Source organism: Lepidochelys kempii, chromosome 4 (genome assembly GCF_965140285.1).
Source record: "Lepidochelys kempii isolate rLepKem1 chromosome 4, rLepKem1.hap1, whole genome shotgun sequence".
NCBI classification, from domain to species: Eukaryota; Metazoa; Chordata; order Testudines; family Cheloniidae; genus Lepidochelys; species Lepidochelys kempii.
The window spans coordinates 142,206,871-142,227,413 of record NC_136383.1 but is presented as its reverse complement, the minus strand read 5'-3'; the positions used below and the strand labels follow the sequence as shown (position 1 = coordinate 142,227,413).

General features: G+C 50.5%; 1 protein-coding gene across 2 annotated transcripts in view; it reads right to left on the bottom strand.

Moving 5' to 3' along the window:
• Nucleotides 1–20,543, bottom strand: part of LOC140911001 (dedicator of cytokinesis protein 2) — a 353,749-nt gene that overhangs the window by 271,016 nt on the left and 62,190 nt on the right. For both annotated transcript variants that reach the window (XM_078852647.1, XM_078852648.1), the window contains exons 12-16: nucleotides 14,558–14,637; nucleotides 12,833–12,958; nucleotides 8,217–8,341; nucleotides 5,357–5,455; nucleotides 4,314–4,386 (exon numbers count right to left, since the gene is read on the bottom strand). In XM_078852647.1, coding sequence (XP_078708773.1) covers nucleotides 4,314–4,386; nucleotides 5,357–5,455; nucleotides 8,217–8,341; nucleotides 12,833–12,958; nucleotides 14,558–14,637 — 503 coding nt within the window. The remainder of the gene's footprint in view (nucleotides 1–4,313; nucleotides 4,387–5,356; nucleotides 5,456–8,216; nucleotides 8,342–12,832; nucleotides 12,959–14,557; nucleotides 14,638–20,543) is intronic.

Below are 20,543 nucleotides of genomic sequence, written 5' to 3'. Positions count from 1 at the left end.
TCTGGAGTATATACTCCCAGAGAGCTCTTGAGTATTTAAACAAGTGCAAGGTTTCAGCAGTCTTATCTGAAAAAAGCACTCAGCCACCAAAGGGTAGCTCCTCAAGAGTCTGCAGCACATTGGGAGCAATGGCCGAATTTTGCAGCCAAGACACCCTTTTCATGGTTACTACTGAGGCCATAACTCTGGCCCTGGGGTGGGCAAACTTTTTGGCCCGAGGGCCACATTGGGGTTGCAAAGCTATATGGAGGGCCGGGTAAGGAAGGCTGTGCCTCCCCAACAGCCTAGCCCCCGCCCCCTATCTGCCCCCTCCCACTTCCCGCCCCCTGACTGCCCCCCTCAGAATCCCCAACCCGTCCCCCGCAACTTGTCCTCTGACCACCCCCTTCTGGGACTCCTGCCCCTAACTGCCCCCCGGGATCCCACCCCCTATCCAACCCCCCCTTCTCCCTGTCCCCTGACTGCCCCAACCCCTGTCCACACCCCTGACAGGCCCCCTGAGACTCCCACGCCTATCCAACCCCCTCTGTTCCCCATCCCCGGACTGCCCCCCGCCAAAACCTCTGCCCCATCCAACCGCTCCCTGCTCCCTGTCCCCTGACTCCCCTCCCTGTCCCTGTCCCCCAGAACTCCTGCCCCATCCATCCCCCCCTGCCCCCTGACTGCCTCGACCCCATCCACACCCCTGCCCCCTGACAGGCCCCGCCCCGGGACTCCCACGCCTATCCTATCCTGAAACATAAGCCCATGTATCAGAGGCCTGGTATGAGGCCTGAGGGCTACAGAAGAGTGATCCCTATTGGGATCCAGGAAGTGGGCAGGCAAAGCCCGCCCACTGCTAAAGGATCCCCCGCCCCAGCCTAAGAGGGGGATCCACAGGACCTGGACACCAAATAAATACGGGGGACAACTAATGAAATAACAGGGACAGGAGTGTGGTCAAAGAGTCAAACAAAGGGAACCAGACAGGGACACCGAGCAGAGAACCCCAGACAGCGCCCACCGCTCCTCGAAGGCATCAAGAGAGTCAGTGGATACAGAAGAGTGATAGAAGGCAGATATATTAGTCCCAGATTAAGTAGATCACTGTTCCCTGGGTAAGGTAACGGGCAGTATTTTTGAAACAGAAAAGAAGTTTATTGGTAACACTTACAAGAATTACCAAAGGAAACAAAACAACTATGCAACAAAACAACGCAATCAGAAGGTATAACACAGCAGCTTTCAGGAGGGAGAAGTGTTCAGGCTAGCCTGGGCCCAGAGCAGGGGGGCTTACTCGACACTCGTGGTCTTCCACCCTCCTGAGTTACCTGGTGGCCTAGAGCGGGGGGGGCTTCCTTGACACTCGTGGTCTTCCACCCCCTCGAGTTACCTAGTGCCGCGCCTAGTGTCACCGATCCTCCCTCTCCTGAGAGTGCCCGGTAAGATGGGCATGGCTGCGGGGTGGGCGGTTTAGGGGTGGGGGGGGTAGACACCCATGTATTATAGGACCCCTCCTAGATGACAGGAATGATGGTATCCACAGCGGCAACGGCTGGGGCTGGTGTCTCTCGCTCTTCCCCTCAATCAAAGGGTCAGACGGAGGGAACCGGACGGGGACACCGAGCAGAGAACCCCGGACAGCGCCCACCGCTCCTTGAAGGTGTCAAGGGAGTCAGTGGATACAGAAGAGTGATAGAAGGCAGATATATTAGTCCCAGATTAAGTAGATCGCTGTTCCCTGGGTAAGGTAACGGGCCGTTTTTTTTTTTTTTTTTTTTTTTTGAAACAGAAAGAAAGTTTATTGGTAATGCTTACAGAATTACCAAAGGAAACAAAACAACTATGCAACAAAACAACGCAAACAGAAGGTATAACACAGCAGCTTTCAGGAGGGAGAAGTGTTCAGGCTAGTCTGGGCCCAGAGCGGGGGGGCTTCCTCGACACTCGTGGTCTTCCACCCCCGTGAGTTACCTAGTGCCGCGCCCAGTGTCACCGATCCTCCCTCTCCTGAGAGTGCCTGGTAAGATGGGCACAGCTGCGGGGTGGGCGGTTTAGGGGTGGGGGGGGTAGACACCCATGTATTATAGGACCCCTCCTAGATGACAGGAATGATGGTATCCACAGCGGCAACGGCTGGGGCTGGCGTCTCTCGCTCTTCCCCTCAACCAAAGGGTCAGACGGACGGAACCGGATGGGGACACCGAGCAGAGAACCCCGGACAGCACCCACCGCTCCTTGAAGGTGTCAAGGGAGTCAGTGGATACAGAAGAGTGATAGAAGGCAGATATATTAGTCCCGGATTAAGTAGATTAAGGCAAACAAATCCACTAATAAACGCAGGACCAACCAAGGCAGAGGAGGAACTTTATCACACCAGTAGTTTGTAAGTATTTTCCTTCAGAAACTCTGCCCAAGGTTGCAGCCACATGCTACAGAAGGTCCTGGTAGGCCTTGAAATCCTCAGGCACCAAGGTAGAAGAGGAGCCTGGTAACACTGAATTGTCAGGGGATGACAATGAAGTGGGCAGCTGTGATAGGGATGGGTCCTGCCCCTGAATTGTTGGACCTGGGTGGAACAACTTCGGAGGCCCCGAGAGGGGAAGCAAACCGATGCCTCAGCTTGCAGTGGATCCACAACCACAGCCACCGATGTGCCCAGTGATCTTGCTCTGGAACAGGATGAGGAGTGTGACTTCCAAGACCACGGAGCATCCCATAGAGTCCAGTGAGGCCACTGGGGATACAGGTAGGGCATTGGTGGCCAGTAGGCCTCAGGCCAGGGGCCCCTGTCCTGACTACCAGTCTCAATAGCAATGTTGCTCTGAGAATGGTCCTCAACACATATCAGGTGATGGTGAGTGGGAGGAGGACCCTGACTTGGATCCTGAGAAGCCCCAGGTCTCTGGGGACAGTGGTGGAGCTAGCTCCGATGGCACAAGCAATTGGTCCAACTCATTTGCTACCCAGCAAGAAAGAGGTCCTGGTGCCGATGATGAGACCAGAGCCAAACGCATCATAGTTGCATCCAGTGCCGGGAGCCGTGCCAGTACTGAGGTCAGCAGCAGTGCTGAGGCAGCAGACAGAGCCGGCATCAAAAATGGGATCTTCCACCAAGACCATGTCCGTGCCGAGGAATCCAGAACCAACAGACAGAGTAGATCTGCTGCCAACTGGTAAGCCACTGGCCTGGAGAGAGCTGGAGCTGGCATCATTGTCGTCAGTGCCAGACTCAACAGACCTCCCAGGGCTGGAACCAGAGCCAACAGCACAGGTGCGTGCACCTCTCTAGGCAGCACCAGGCCGCGATTTGAAGGACCTGCTCCATCCGACATGCTGGAAGTAGCATGAGGCCGGTCCATACTCCTCTTAGAGGAAGAGGAAGAATCTCCACAAGACCTGGAGTGGTACCGATTGGTCTTATGAGATCTTTTCTTCAGTGCACTTGAGGAGGCGAATGGCTCCCCTGTCTCCTGGGAGAGACACTAGCCCTGGAGCGTGGAACTGAACCTGAGGGCGACTGCTGATCTGATTCAAGACTCGGTACGGAAACAGTCCTCACGGCCTGCTTGAGGAGGTGCTGCTTCAGGCAAAGGTCTCTAGCCACCTGAGTCCTTCTAGAACGATTTACAAATCAAACTCTCGCCCAAACAGAGCAAACACCTTGTGGGGGGATCACTAATGGGTATCGCCCCCCCCGCACTTCCCTCTACACACACAATGGACAGTGTTTGAACCCTGGCGAGGGCATTATCCAGGACAACTGACTTACTAATACTAACAAGGGTACTAACTAGCTATACAACTATGAAAACTATATACATAGAAAACTCTCAGTAACTGAGAAGGGACTGTGAGGGGAAACCACACAGGGCTCGGACTCCAGCCATGAGCAGTGAGAAGGAACGGAGGGGAGTCAGACCACTGCCGCCTCATATAGCCAGAGGAGGGGCAACAGTCACAAGGCATGAAGGCTGCCCCAGCCCCATGAGTGCTGCTAGGCAAAATTCTCCCGCTCTGGTGCACTGTGCGTGTACACACCTGCGTGGAATACACGGCTGCATCTAGTCAAAGAACTCTGAGGGCGAGAATCACTGTGGAGGAGGGACAGGTCAGGCCACACAGAAGCAGTTGGGGGCTGCATAGCAGTTGCAGTGCTTCCTCCCTGCAGCTGGGAAGCCTTGCAAAGCTGTCCCAGCGAAAAACCACGTGCTACTGCCCACCCTGTGCTACCATATGATTTTTTCAGCCTTGCAGACTGACTCTAGAGGAGAGGCCCTAGCCCTTGCCTGGACCACTAACAGAACAAGATTAGAAGCAGAAGGAAAACTTACAGTCACTGGAAGAGCGGTGCCTGAAGGTGAATCTCAGATGGGTCCTGTGGACATCCTCAATGGGAACAGCAATCTAGGAGAGAAGAGTCAGCATTAGCACAGGAGGGAATAGGCCCAGTCATAGGTGCATCAGAGGACCTAAGCTTTGATAGAGCCAAAGGTCAACCATGGATTAAGATGCTCAATCCAGAACCCCACTCTGCTTTTAACTAGTAAAGTGTAGAGATCTGAACATGTGTCTGTCTGTGCACGTCCATCTGTGTGCGCGCGGCTGTGCATACATGTGTGTGCCTGTGTCCATATCTGGATGTGTCTGTGCATGCATGTCCACACATGGCATCTTTGTGTAAATCTGTATGCCTGTGTGCACATCCACCTATAACGATATGTAGCCATACCCCCATTCATGAGTGGGGCTGAATTCCTAGAGAATGCAAGCCAGGTTTCACTGAGGACAGCAGGCTGGGGCAAGACATAGGGAGTTCAGTCAGTGCTGTGAAATGCCTATGGAGTGCAGAGCTGATCTATGCAGCTTCTGTTACTCCCCTCGCTCTCAAGACTTCAGGGCCTTGAGAAAAGGAGCTCCCACGGACACAATGGATGCTTGTCTCTATGAATGTGGGATTTGCTCTTGTGTCACAGCTCCCTCTATGGACTGAGCTGTATGATCACCCCTGTTCTCCAGACAGTGGATCATTAAGCAATATTCAGTCTCAGAGCTGACCTCTTCCCTCCTCTGTTTGCATGGGATGCTATGAACTTTGCTCATTGGGGAAGGATTTCTCTGGGCAGAGGAGACTCCCTCAGGCTGTTCATTCTCCTTGCACAAGAGAAATATGAGAACTGTAATTTTTAGCAGTCGGATGTTCTTCACAGCTCTGCCTAGCCTCTGTGTGAGTCAGGAGGAGACAGGCAGAGTCTGGTCAGAGCAGACCGCACACGTGGTACCAGCCAGCTCAGGTTGCAGGTTTCATATCCAAGATCCCAATCACAGCTGATCCCCTCCCCAACCACCTCCAAAGCATGGGGAAGTTCAAACAGACCTTCATTGTCTCCATCCACCGCTGTTGCCGCTGCTGGTAATAGACCACAGAACAATATTCACTTGAAGGCTTGTCACCAGCACCCGGGAAAATCACATTCTGGGAAGTGGACAGCCAGGGGAGAGTCAGTTAGTGATGAGCTTTTATGATTACTAGGCAAACAGTTTTCCTGCATCCAAGCAATTCAGAGCTGCAGCATTTCTGCCACAGATATGGAAATCAACCATTAAGAACAGAAATACTGCATGCTGACCAATAGGCCAACCAGCTCCAGCCTATCGTACCCCATTCCCCTGGCTGCACCAACCTGTCATAGCATGCTAAGCTCCATGACTGCCAGCCCATTCTAGCCTTTAGCATCCCATCTGATGGCTTCTAACTGCCCACCCACAGCATGGTCTCCTTCCCACCCACCGGCTGTGCAATCCTGTACAAACAGGCAGCCCCACTGCCCTCACTGTTCTGTCAGCCTGGCACGCATAGTCCTTGTTATAGCTGTGCCACTCTGCACTGAATTACCATTGCCTGTCCTGGGCCACACTTCCCAGTGAGAGCCTGTGATGGGGCATCCATCCCACACTAACTAGTAAGGGGTTAATAGAGCCCTAGGGAGTCTGTGCAGAAAGCAGCCAAAAGGAAAGGGGCTGTGAGGAGCAGCAAATCAGGACCCAGCAGGCCCATATAAGAAGAGCCGGGCAGAGAAGCGTCAGTGGCTCCCTGGAGCTTGAGGAGGGAAGACTGTGCCTTGAGTAGGCTGTGCCTCAAGTAGGCTGCAACCCTGTAGCACCTTGGACAGAGCAGTGTAGGCAGGAACCCGGGGAAAAGAGAAGGCGCTCCAGCCAGGCTGCTGAGACTGAGGAGGGTGCTGTGGTCCTGGGGAAGCGGCCCGGGGAATTGCAGTGATAGTAATGGCAAAGGAATGCAGTACGGGACTGCGGTTCAGAGGATCCCTGGGCTGGGATCTGGAGTAGTGGAGGGGCCTGGGTCCTCCCCATTCACCACTGGGGAAGTGGCAGGACAACTGACTGCAGATACCACTGGGGAAGTGGCTGGACTACTGAGGAGCTAAACCTTCCCGGAAGGGGGAACATGGATAATGACACAGTCAGAGGGCCAAGCCCCAAAGAGGACGCTGCAGTTCCTGACACTTGTGAGAGAGGCTGCAGGGAAGGAGGAATGGGGTGCAGACTGCAGATGGGGAAGTCTGCCTCGAGTTAATCCCCAGAATGACAAGGAGGAGGCACCAGTCCACTGGTGAGTGATACACACCATGACAGAGCCCCACAGCTGAGAGAGAATGGGGCTACAGTGAGGCTGTCCTGCTAGGCTGGAATGCCATCTCTAACTGCAGACCTGGCTCCAGTCTTCCAAGGTCTTCTAAACGACCCTCCAGAGAGCTTTCAAGATTCAAGTCTTGTTGTAACATGGGAAAATCATTATCACAGATAGAGAAAGAGAGACTGGGGTGGGAGAAGAGATTGCATCTCTGGATTATTAACAAGCCTACATCCAATGTATCAGCTGAGAGTTTAATTAGAAATAAAAGCAAACGTCTGGGGAATGAGTAAGGACAAGAGTCAATGTACTGTCAGGAGCAACTCCAGGGCTTGGCCTGAGCAAGCACAATCTCCTTCCCTTACCTGTGCACTTCCTTGTGCTCCTCTCCTAAATGAGCCTTTCCTGGAGCTGCCAAGCCACATTTCACTTCTGCAGCACCCAAAGCCTCTCCCTCTACTCTGGCATTTGGAGTCTCTAACACACATGTTGTGGGGACAGGACCATGCACATCCAAGGAGCATCTGAGGACAGGCTGGAGGGCCTTGAATGGCTCTGACAAGCCCTACAAGAAGCTGATTCTCCTCTTTCCCTTCTCACAGCCTTTTTGGCTCTAGTTTTAGAGGTGAATTAGCAAGGCACCAGCTGCATTCACCAGCTTAAAACAGGATTTAGTCATCAAAAATCTACAATATAAAGACCAAACTACAAATCTTCAACTCAAATATTATTTCCATTTTAACATATGGATGTGAAAGCTGGAAACCCACTAAAGGTACAGACAGATGTCTAAAATGCCTCCAAAAGCAAATGCCTCTGGAAAATACTAGGTATCAGATGGATTGAATTTATAAACAAATGCTGAGATTTTTCAGAAAGTTCAGCAACCCCTTAACGCCAAAGTTATTCAGAAATGAAGCTGGAAATATCTGAGGTGTGTTAAGAATGAAACCAAAGCATCTGCCATGGAAGGTATGTCATTGGGCCGCTGAAGGACCATATAACGGGGACCAATCAAAAGAATCCCTCTGTCAAACAGTTCTTAGAGAGGGAAAACGCATGGGACTTAACAACACAGAGAATATGCAAAGAGTAGCTCAAGACAGACAGTGATGGCAGAGCCTGGTTCCTGTTCTAAGCAATGTTTGACAATGCAGAATGGATTCAAATTTAGAGGCAAAGCCCATTTTGAAGGTCCATTTCAAGAGCCTCAGTCCCCTCAGGAGTGATCTGCCAAGAACACCCCAACCACCTACAGTGAAGGAGCTGGCAAAGACTTTCTAGGTGGTAATTGCCTCTGAGCACTACTGCAAAACTGCTTCCAGACAGGTCTGTGTGCCTGGTCTGTGTAGTTCAGATCCAGATCCAGCACTTTCCCATTGGCTTGGTTCTACATTGCACTTCTGAAGTCCCTGGAGTTAACCCAAGGATGCCTGGCACCTCCTGAGTCATCTCCAAAGGAGGGAGGAGTCAAGTAGCGCTGGCACAGTCAGATTTAATCCCACAAGATTTGGGTTTTCCCCTTTCCCTGCACCCACTACCACATGGCTCTCACTACTCTACAGCCAGTATGGGGCACACTCACCTGCATCACGCTCCCAGTCTCATCACAGACACACACTGTCACCTCCACGTTCTTCTGCGTCTTCTTGTTCCCCTTGTCAAACTCACCCTGCACCAATGTGAGGTAAATGTCGTTCCTGATGTCCCCTGGGGAGAGCCACACACAGCGAGATTGCAGTGAGGTCAGGCCTGAGCTGCTACCAGTGGCCCCAGGAGCCTTCAATGCTCTCCTACCTCAAAGCACACAGGACTATTCATAGGGATGGGCCAATGCTTTGGTTAAAATGAAAACACACACACACACACCCTCTACAGTTCCACAGATTCCTCAAATTTAGAGCCAAGAAGCCCCACTAAGTCCCGCCCAGCCCACTCCCAGTCATTGAGACCAGCAAAAATGGCTTCCTACTACACATTTACTAGTGTTTTGATATGGTCCCTTCATTTCCTCCCTTACACCTACCCCTTTTAATAGAGGAGTGGCTGGCAGGCCAGCTGCACTCAAATTCCTAGTGTAGGTCTCTCTATAAGGACAGGCAGTCTGATTTCCCCTCTCCACCTGCTTGGCCATTCTTCAACTGCAGGAATCAGAATAACCTCTGCGTTGTGCATACCCAGTGCTTCTGGGGTGTCCAAGATGAAGGCCTTTCAAATGTTAAAGGGCTAGCAGCAGTAGGCCCATGAAGAGTAATTCTGGTTCCACTGCAGTAACTGCCAGTCATGATCTGATCTGGCTTCTCTTCCATTTGGCAAATCCCACTTCAGTTGCCTGTTCAGTCTAGCAGGTGTTGGGATGCTTTGGAGGAACCCAACTTCCATCTGAGAAGAAAGGGGAATAAGGCATCCCCCATTCACTCTCTCTCTCTCTCTCTCTCACACACACTGATAGCACTCAAACACTGCAGTGACAGATTGCAATGATTTGGGGGATCTGTCTGTACAACCACACAACTGTTATGCTAAAAAGTAACTACATCCTGGGGGAAACCAGTTTTACCTTACCTCGCTGAAGGGAGGGGAGAAGTAGAGGGTGGACATTTACTAAAAGGCAGAACAAAGTGAGGTGTAGGGTGGGGAGGCATATAAACAGGAACTTAGAGAGAAACACACAGGAAGCCTGGGCAGAAGGAAGACAGGCCATGGACTAGCCAAGGTCAAAAGAGGTATGATAACCTAGAGAAGAAGACTCTTTTTTTAGGACAAGCCATGCACTGGAGCAGAAGGATTTTGGTCCCCAACCCAAAGAATGCTCTGGAGTGGTGTGGAAACTAAGGCAGGGGAATGCATGTAGGGTTTATTATTTTTGTATGGACCTGTATATTTCTCATATGATTACATAAAGACCATCTGTGTGTTAGAACCTGTGTGAAGTCTGGCTGTAGGTGTTATATGCTATGCTTACCACATGGCCCTGAGAGAATTAAACTGTAACCCAAAAGGCTCATGTCTTTGGGGGGATTCTGAGAGAGGGTGTTTTCAGTAGGATTCTGAGAGAGGATGTGTTTAAGCTACAGGGCAGCAGGAATCAACACTGGTTTCAGAGGGCTAGGCTGCTGGACCATGTGGTCACAGCTTTTGAGGGAGTGCTAGACAGAGGGTTTGCACTCTCAGAGTTTGCCTAGGAACCCCCAAGACTGGCATAGTGCCTGGGCTCTGTCACACTCTGGAAGCTTAAAACACTTGAGGATCCAAGAGATGGGATTCCCCTCCCAAGAATATGGTGGGTGGCCAGCAGAGAGAGCCTGACCAGATCTGTAACACAGGCGCACTAGATGAACAAAGAGTCAGGCTATTGATCCTGCTCCCCCATGCAGGTGGTAGGCAAAAGCCCTTGCTCTGGGGAGGCAAATCCAGGAGGATGTTGTGATGATGAAGTGGGAATTTTTTGTAATATTTTTATGATGTCCATGTGTGCCTCAGTTTCCCCTATGCTTTGCATTGTTACCTGGGGAAGTGGGGCTGGAGGGGCGGGAGAATGATTAAGCTTGCTCTCAGGGCAGACTAAGACGATCCCTCACTCTCACAGATTCTTGGGAGACAGGCCAGTCGTCGCTTACAGACAGCTCCCCAACCTGAAGCAAATACTCACCAGCAACCACACACCACACAACAAAAACACTAACCCAGGAACCTATCCTTGCAACAAAGCCTGTTGCCAACTGTGTCCACATATCTATTCAAGGGACACCATCATAGAACCTAATCACATCAGCCACACTATCAGAGGCTCGTTCACCTGCACATCTACCAATGTGATCTATGCCATCATGTGCCAGCAATGCCCCTCTGCCATGTACATCGGCCAAACCGGACAGTCTCTATGCAAAAGAATAAATGGACACAAATCAGATGTCAAGAATTCTAACATTCAAAAACCAGTCAGAGAACACTTCAACCTCCCTGGACACTCCATTACAGACCTAAAAGTCGCAATTATTCAACAAAAAAACTTCAAAAACAGCCTCCAACGAGAAACAGCAGAACTGGAATTAATCTGCAAACTGGACACCATTAAATTAGGCTTGAATAAAGACTGGGAGTGGATGAGTCTATACACTAACTAAAAACTATTTCCCCATGCTAGTTTTCCCCCTACTGTTATTCTCACCTTCTTGTCAACTGTTTGAAATTGGCTATCCTGATTATCACTACAAAAAAACATTTTTTTCTCCTGCTGATAATAGCCCACTTTAATTGATTGGTCTCATTAAGAGTTGGTATGGCAACCCCCATTTTTTCATGTTCTCTGTGTGTGTGTGTGTGTGTATATATATATATACACAAAGCATAAGGTTTCGTGGGCTAAAGCCCACTTCCTCAGGTGCATGCAGTGGAAAATACAGTAGGTATATCTTCCTACTGTATTTTCCACTGCATGCTCTGTATACATGCATGCCACTGCATGCCATCTGAGGAAGTGGGCTTTAGCCCACGAAAGCTTATGCTCAAATAAATTTGTTAGCCTCTAAGGCAGAGGTGGGCAAACTACGGCCCGCGGGCCACATCCGGCCCAGCCTTTGAGTTCCCAGCTGGGGAGGCTAGCCCCTGGCCCCTCCCCTGCTGTCCCCCCTCCCCTGCAGCCATGCCACCGCGTGGGCAGCAGTGAGCTCCTGCCGCTCTGAGCAGCATGGTAATGGGACGGTGGCGGCATGTGCACAGTGGTGCAGACATTGGGTAGGGGATCCCGGGGGGCAGTCAGGGACAGGGAGCGGTTGGATGGGGCAGAGGTTCTGGGGCGGGGCAGTCAGAGGTCGGGGAACAGGGGGGTTGGATAGGGCGTGGGAGTCCTGGGGGGCCGGTCAGGGGGCCGGGGGGGGAATAGGGGCCAGGGGGCAGTCAGAGGACAGGGAGCGGGGGGTGCAGGTTTGGGGTGGGAAGTCCTGGGACAAGGAGCAGAGGGGGTTGAATGGGTTGGTGGTTCTGCGGGGGGGCAGTCAGGGGGCAGGAAGTGGGAGGGAGCGGATAGGGGGTGGGGGCCAGCCTTCCCTATCTGGCCCTCCATACAGTTTCACACCCCGACGTGGCCCTTGGGCCAAAAAGTTTGCCCACCCCTGCTCTAAGTTGCCACAAGTACTCCTCATTCTTTCTGCTGATACAGACTAACACAGCTATCACTCTGAGACGTAGGTGTGTGTATCACCTAGCTGTTGGAGCAGACTGAATGGGTCATTAAAAGGACTGGCCTAGGCCAAACCATATCTGTGGAAAATGTGAGAAGAAAATGGAAAACCCCAGTGGCCAGAACACTGACACCTAGCTTTCAACAACCCAAAGAAAGGAGCTTTTCTCTGCCTCTCAGCAGGGATTGTGAACTCAGCCTGCCCCTGCCTGGAGAACTAAGGACTGAGAGGTGATCAACAGCGCATAAAGTAAAAAGAAAAGGAGTACTTGTGGCAGCTTAGAGACTAACCAATTTATTTGAGCGTAAGCTTTCGTGAGCTACAGCTCACTTCATCCGATGAAGTGAGCTGTAGCTCACGAAAGCTTGTGCTCAAATAAATTGGTTAGTCTCTAAGGTGCCACAAGTACTCCTTTTCTTTTTGCGAATACAGACTAACACGGCTGTTACTCTGAAACCAGCGAATAAAGTGTGGCTCTGGAAGAAGCTGCTGCTCTCTACTGGGACCCACTAAGAAGATCAGAGAGAGAGAGACAGAGGCTGAATATGGAGTTCACTACAGCTTGGCTGGTGAATTGTGGCTTGACCAGACTGCATGATGCTTTAACCTTTATGTCTCTGTGCTAACCTAAGGACTGTGTCCACTTGACTAATAAATCCTACTCTGTTTTGAAAATGCTGTTTGGGTGTCCCTATAAATACTTGCTGGGGTGCATGCATCTCTGAAGAGTGGCCAAGAGTCTATCTCAGCTGGACTTGCTGAGCAGTGCTCACAGTGAGAAGCAGGAGTGCTGGAAGCCAGAGGCTCAGTCTTGGAGGGGGTGAGGCTGTGTGGCCTATCATTAAGGAAGAGTGGGTCCCCTTGAGGGGCTGGCACACTAAAAGGGTTCCTCCAAGATACTGCTTAAAAGCTGGAGCATGGATTAATGACCAATGCCACAAGGACTTTGGGAGACAGTAGCTGAGGATGAATCAGGATAAATTTACTAACCTTAGCCTGAGGTGCCTTCTTCACTCACCTGGCATGATAATTTCTGGGAAGCCTAACTTGCGGACCACAACTGTGCTGCGGTCCACCAAGTGAGGATGATCTTTCCGCACCTGATTCAGGTCTCCCCACAGCATTTTCAGAGACACCCAGAACCCTGGAAAGGAAGGAGAGAAAAGGGATGTGAATGTACTTTGACCAAATAGAGTCCAGTGGGTAGCTCAACCAAATGCTCAGCCCACACCCCAGTGTAGATGTCTATCCCCATCTCTGCACAGACAGGTCCATTTCACAGTCTTAGGACATGCTATTCAGGGCCCCATGTTAGAAAGTGGCTTCCATGGTGTTAAACTCAGAAAAGTTGTCTCCATCGAAGGCGTGTAGCTCCCACTTATCAAGTGGTGTGAAGTTTCGGGGTCCTGTTAGGCTCTTCACTAAACTTGGATGACCTGGTAGCACCAATTTCCAAAAATGCCTTCTCTCCCTCCAGCTCATTAGGAAACTTCGTCCCTTCCTCCCAGACAAGGACTTTGCAACAGTGATCCATGCATTTGTCTCCGCCAGGCTGGTTTACTATAATCAGAAGCTGAATGTGACAATGATACGCAGGTTCTATCTTGTGCAGAATTTAGCTATCCACCTTCTCCACACTCAGTCTGCTGTGAGCACGTCAATTCTGTGCTCAAGTCCTTCCCAGTCAGACAAAGCAGATCACAAAGCCAGGACAAAGTATGTGAGAACTGGGGACAAAGCATTTTCTGCCAAAGGGATCCAGCTATTGAACAATATTCCACAGAAGATCAGATGCATCATTAGTCTGACCATTTAGGAAATGTTGCAAAGCCTTTGTGTATGAAGTCTGAGAGTCATGTACAGTGGACAGGCTTCAGTGGTATAACAAAGCCCCAGAGGGCCCTGATGCAGGAATAGGGTAGGGTTCCTCTTCCCAATTCCAAAATCTACAATTTTGCTTACCCACATCATCACAGCCCCCAACCTACCCCACTTACCCCACCTCCAATCCTTTACCCACTGCCTCCATGAACTTCTTGCTGGCCCCTCTCCTCCCCCACCCTGTCCCTGATGCCCCACTCCTATCCTGGGCTAGGATGTCTCCTCCCAATCCAAGCTCCCAGTGACTCCCCTTGCTTATATCATCTGCACTGCACTCACACAACACAGGTTGAATCTGAACGACGAGCGGCATTGCAACCGGGCACATGGGGTCTCAGCACCACTCAGGTTTGGCCCAGCCTCTCCTCTGTCATAACGAAGGTGCGGTTGAGGCAACCCTGAGTGGTGCTGTGACCTCGTGCACCAAGATGCAACACCATTCACTCAAATTTAGCCCAACCACCCCTCCATCATTTGGCCCAGCTGCACCTCTGTCCAATGGAGCGGTGGTGGGGTCCAATTTGAGTGAGTGGCATTGCAACCCCATGTGCCAGGTGAAGTGCCAGAGCATTGCTATATCTGGTTAGGCCCCCCTAACCTCGTGGGCCCATGAGCAGTCTTGCACTATTCTTACACCACTGAACAGCTTTCTCAAAGACCTCTTTTAAAAAAAAATATATATTTTTTTTTACTCTGTAAAAGGAGAAGTGCCAGAGACTCCATTCATTGCACTGGGCACTTCACTGTTACAACTGATTTAAGTGGGAGGTGTTCAGATAGTATGGTGATGGGCAGCAGGATAAAACCCTGATAGGATAGATAGGCCACCCAGCTATGGGAGGAGGAGGCGTAAGGCCCTTACCTTGTCCTTTGTGGTTGATTTCCTTCCCCTCCACCGCTTTCTTTACCATGTTGTGAAGGAAATCATTCTCAGCAGCTACCCTGAAACACAACAAGAGCACATAGGGAGTGGGGCTCAGCTCCGTCCAGCTAGGGAAGGGGACTGTGGGGAATTCCCATGCTTCCCCGCTCTGCAGAAAGGGATCTGGGAACAGGAGCATGCGAGTGCAGAAATGGTTACTTTGTTTACTTGTACAGTAAGTGTGATTCTGTGAGATACGTTGTGCACATATATCTTCCACAGCAGCGGTATGTGCACCCAGTGCACTTGAGCCAGAGATACCTGGTCAGCACCCATTCTGATGGCACATGCACACAGCATGTTCTCATGCCTCCAACAGTGGGCATGAAGAGCAGAGTCGCCCTGGCCCCCTCTCAGTTCTTTCATACCAGAATCCAGCTGACATTAGACCAGGGGTTCTCAGACTAGGGGTCAGGACCCCTTAGGCAGTCACGAGGTTATTACATGAGGGGGTCGCGAGCTGTCAGCCTCCACCCCAAACCCCGCTTTGCCTCCAGCATTTATAATGGTGTTAAATATATAAAACATGTTTTTAATTTATAAGGGGGGGGGGTCGCATGCAGAGGATTGTTATGTAAAGGGGTCACCAGTACAAAAGTTTGAGAAGCACTGTGTTAGACTCCCAAGTAGTGGGGATGGAGCGAGGATCATGGAATACATATGTGTACAACACATCTCAAAGAACAAGTTACTGTGCAAGTAAGTAATTGTTTCTTCTTCGAATGCTTGTGCACATCTGTATTTTACTCTAGGTGGTTCTCAAGCAGTAGTCCAGTGGTAATGGAAACTTGGAAGTCACTTAAACATGGATTGAAGAACAGTCTCTAAGGTGCCACAAGTACTCCTTTTCTTTTTGTGAATACTGACTAACACGGCTGCTACTCTGAAACCAGACTTTCCAAAGTTGGCATCTGCTCTGGATGCTTCCAGAATTGCATAGTGCTGTGTGATCATGTGATCAGAGGATCACATTGCCATTCTGCAAATGGCCATAATAGGGATATTACTGAGGAAGGCCACTGAAGTGGCTTGGGCTCATGTAGAATAAGCAGTACCTCTTTCTGGAGTGACGTTTGCAAAGCTGTAACAAATCCGTATGCATAAAGAAATCCAGTTAGATATCCTCTGGGCAGTATCTGCTCTCCTCTTCATCCTCTCAGCATATGGGAGAGGATCTAAAAAGTTTAGTCCTGTCAATGTAAATGATAGGGCCATGCAGACATCCAAAGTATGAAGCCTCCCATCATCCTTATGGATGTGTGTGTGGCTTGGGAAAGAAGATTGGTTGGTGGAATTCTGATTCAGATGGAATTCTGATACCACTGTGGACAGAAATTTTGGACACGGTTGCAAGGAAACTTTGTCCTTATAGAAAACTATATATGGGGGACCCATCCAAAGAGCCTGCAGCTCTCTAACTCTCCTAGCAAATGTTATCAATGATGTAATCATATCATATAAAACACTTTATCTTGGGAGGATGTTAAACAACAGCTATTAAAGTTAGACGTTTTTAAAATCAGCAGATCCAGATAGGTTGCATTCAAGAGCCTTAAAAGAGCTGCCAAGGAGTTCACTGGACCGTTAATGTTGATTTTCAATAAGTTTTGGAACACTGGGGAAGTTCCAGAAGATTGGAAGAAAGCTAATGTTATGCCAATATTTTAAAAGGGTAAATGGAATGACCCGGGTAATTATAGGCCCTATCCCTACCCTCTAGCATATCTACCTCTCCCCATAGCTTAGCGTCGTCTGCGAGGAGCTGTGCCAGTTAGAGTAGCTGGAGGCATAGTGTTAGATATTGTCATCAGTAGCAGGTGCAACTCTGGTAATGAAATGAGTACTGGTTCTCCTAACTGCCATCCACCCAGATACAAGGAGAGAACTGGGGAGTCTGGGAGGGAGGTGGTCTATCAACGCATGTGGTGTTGATGGTACCAAAAAAGTGTTACCAAGAAGACTGGCACCAGATAGGATGTCAAAGCAGTCATTAGTACCAGGCCTGCCAGTGGAGCACAGATGCTGCACAGTGCAGGTGTAGATGGTACCAAAGTTACCAATATCGAAGCAGAAGGTGGCAGTATGGAGCATTTTGAGGTAGGCAGCTTAATGTCAAATAAAGATAAATTCTTGGCCGGTACTGGAGCTGCATGTTAGTGGTCTAATGGATGCTACAGATGTCCCCCTTGGACTTTGAGTTCCCCTTTTTCTTAATGACATTTAGGGATTTAGAAGATGGCCCTGGAGATGGTGCCTGGTGTTCTCTTCTATTTCTCAAAAAGAAAAGGAGTACTTGTGGCACCTTCTATTTCTGTCGTTTGTGGGGATATATTCCACACTCAGGTCAAGTCTTTGGTATCAGCATAGCTGCTGGAGATAAAGAGGCTGCCGGGGCACTCCTGTACGACTCATAATACGGGGGTTTGGTACTAAAACAACCACAACCCAAGTATGGGTGCATGGATTTTTCCATCAGGTAATTCAGAGCCTAATCTCTATTTCTCCTTGGTTCTTCTTGTGAAGGACCTATATATGGAGCACCTCAACAGGATGTGTCCTTCTCCCAAACAAACTAAATACCACCTATGTCCATTTAAAAACATCAGCCTGACATGATGGGTAGTGTTTAAACCCTGGTGATTTTTTAGCATATGTGCTGAGAAAACAAACAATTTGGTACTGAAATACTACCCAGGGGACAGAATAAGATCTCTCACAAAAACAAAGAAAAAAAAAGAAACATCATTAAAAAAAATCACTATCTAAATACTAACTACTATGCAAACTACTTTATCAACTATATACAAAGGCTGATAAAAGTTAAAAACAGTGTGTGACACTTTTTAGGGTTAGCCAAGGGGTCTGGGGTGAATCACTGCCACCCGCTTACGGCATGAGGGAGTCTTGTCTGTGGCAACCAGGGCAAGTTCTCCCAAAGCTACCAGCTGCAGGCACCACAAGCCCTGCACTCCAAGCTAGCTCAAGCTTCACTCTTTCCTACTGCCAGCTAGCAATTTATACACCCCGCCTTGTTATACTCAAATGCCCCGATCCTCATCTTCTGGACACCCGCCATGTATGTGACGCTGTTGCAAAAAAGCAAATGCAATTTTGGGTTGCATTACCAGATATATAGCATGCAAGTCACGGGAGATGATAGTTCCACTCCACTCAGCACTGGTCAGGCCTCAGCTGGAGTACTGTGCCCAATTTTGGTCACTGCGGTATAGAACGGCTGAAGAGAAACTGGAAAGGATCCAGAATCAAGCAACAAAAACAATCAAAGGGATGGAATTGAAGTCGTATGAGCAAAGGCTGAAGGAACTGGATATTTTAGTTTGAAAAAGAGGAGATTAAGGGGGGACATGATAACAGTCTTCAAATACTTGAAAGCCTGCCAAAAAAAATGGAGAAAAGTTGTTCTCTCTTGCCAGAGAGGGCAGGACAAGAGGCGACAGGTTCAAACTCCAGCACAGCAGATTTATATTAAATCTCAGGAAAAACTTCCTAACTGCAAGAACAGTAGGACAGTGGAACAGATGCCTAGGGAAGTCGTGGAATCTCCTGCACTGGAGACTTTCAAAAGGAGGCTGGAGAGCCATCTGTCTGGGATGGGTCAGACACCATGGGCGGCAAGTTCTATGGACCCGTGGTGCCCGGGCACCAGGAATATTCCTGTCCCAGAGGCCCAGCTCCAGCAGAGTCAACAGTGTGCCCTTGAGTCAGCAGTGTGCCCTTGTTGCCAAGAAGACCAAGGGCATTTTGGGCTGTATAAGTAGGGGCATAGCCAGCAGATCGAGGGACGTGATCATTCCCCTCTATTCGACATTGGTGAGGCCTCATCTGAAGTACTGTGTCCAGTTTTGGGCCCCCCACTACAAGAAGGATGTGGAGAAATTGGAAAGAGTCCAGCGAAGGGCAACAAAAATTATTAGGGGTCTGGAACACATGACTTATGAGGAGAGGCTGAGGGAACTGGGATTGTTTAGTCTACGGAAGAGAAGAATGAGGGGGGATTTGATAGCTGCTTTCAACTACCTGAAAGGTGGATCCAAAGAGGATGGATCTAGACTATTCTCAGTGAGAGCAGATGACAGGACAAGGAGTAATGGTCTCAAGTTGCAGTGGGGGATATTTAGGTTGGATATTAGGAAAAACTTTTTCACTAGGAGGGTGGTAAAACACTGGAATGCGTTACCTAGGGAGGTGGTGGAATCCCCTTCCTTAGAAGTTTTTAAGGTCAGGCTTGACAAAGCCCTGGCTGGGATGATTTAGTTGGGGATTGGTCCTGCTCTGGGCAGGTGGTTGGACTAGATGACTTCCAGAGGTCCCTTCGAACTCTGATATTCTATGATTCTAAGTTTCCCACCTCCCCCCGCGCGTCCCCCGGCCCCACCTGCTGCCCCTGAGAGATTTGAAACCCGCCGCCACCCAGCAGCGCAGCGGGGCTGAGCGGCTTCCTGCGTGCTCACTCCACAGGTCCTTGCAGCCCGTGTGAGGGGGTTGTGCCGCTACGTGCTGCCCCCGCCCCAAATGCCCCTGTGGCCAATGGGAAGCTGCAGGGGCAGTGCCTGGAGACAGCCGCGTGAGGAAACCCCCCCCCGGCCTGCCCCGCCTAGGCGCCTCTGCTGGAGGGGGTGCCCCAGGTAAGCATCGAACCCCCCACCACATCCATTTCGAGAGCCTGCACCCCTCACCCCCTCCTGCTCCCCACACCCCCCAACTCCCTCTTGCACTTCCACCCCTCCCCTGCACCTACTTTTGTCCCCAAACTCCCCCAGAGCCTGCACACCCACCCCCTACTGCACCCCCGCCGCCTGCCCAGAGCCTGCACCCAGCACCCAAACTCATTCCCAGAGCCTGCACTCCAGACCCCCTCCCCCACCCAAATTCCCTCCCAGAGCCTGACCTTTCACTCCTTCTGCACCCAAATTCCCTTCCAGAGCCTGCACCCTGCACCCCTCCTGCACCCCAATCCCCTGCCCCAGTCCAGAGCCTGTACCCAAACTCCATCCCAGAGCCTGCACCCCAGACCCCGTCCCCCACCAAACTCCCTCCCAGAGCCCGACCCCTCACACCCCCTGCACCCAAACTCCCTCTCAGAGCCTGCATCCCCACCCCCTCGTGCACCCCAATCGCCTGAACCCCAAACTCCCTCCCAGGGCCTTAGGCAGGTGTGTATGGGGAGTTGGGGGTGGGGGGTTCTGGGCACCCCAAAATTTCTACAAACCTGCCGCCCCTGTCAGACACAACAAATCCTGCTTCTCGCCAGGGGGTTAGACTAGATGACCCTTTGGTCCCTTCTAACCCTATGGTTCTATGATTCTACACCTATCGGCTGTCTCTGTGGAAGCAGCACACTCCAGTTTACTGGCTTCACCTCAATTCAACTCTCTCCTGAGCTCTGCGGCGAACAGCAGAGAGGCTAACAGAGGGAGTTTGCCTGAGATCTGTCTGAGAGGAGGTACGCTAAGGGCTGCATTAGGGGGGCTGTGTTGGTGAGTATCTGAGTGTCTGTTGTGGGGACAATTTGACCGTGTGCTTGCTTGATTGTTTGAAAAGTGTGAATTGGGAGTGCTTTGTTCCAGGTGAGCCTTGAGTGGGCCTCACTGTTATAAAAAGCCAGTCAGCCAGCTGAGTGGCGAACAGCAGAGAGACTAACAGAGGGAGTTTGCCTGGGGAGAGCCCACTGAGGCTTACATCTTGCTGGCTTCTCTGAGTAGTTACTACAACTCCTGAGGAAGCTCGTAGAAGGAAGGTAATATGGATGGCGAGCGTTCAGCTGTTGTGACCTGCACAGGTTGTGCCATGTTTGTCTTTCTTCCACAGGACAGAAGCGACTTTGTCTGTACAAAGTGCAAGCTGGTCTCCATATTGGAAGAGAAGGTTCAAGGTCTGGAGAAACAGGTATCGACCCTGTGTTGCA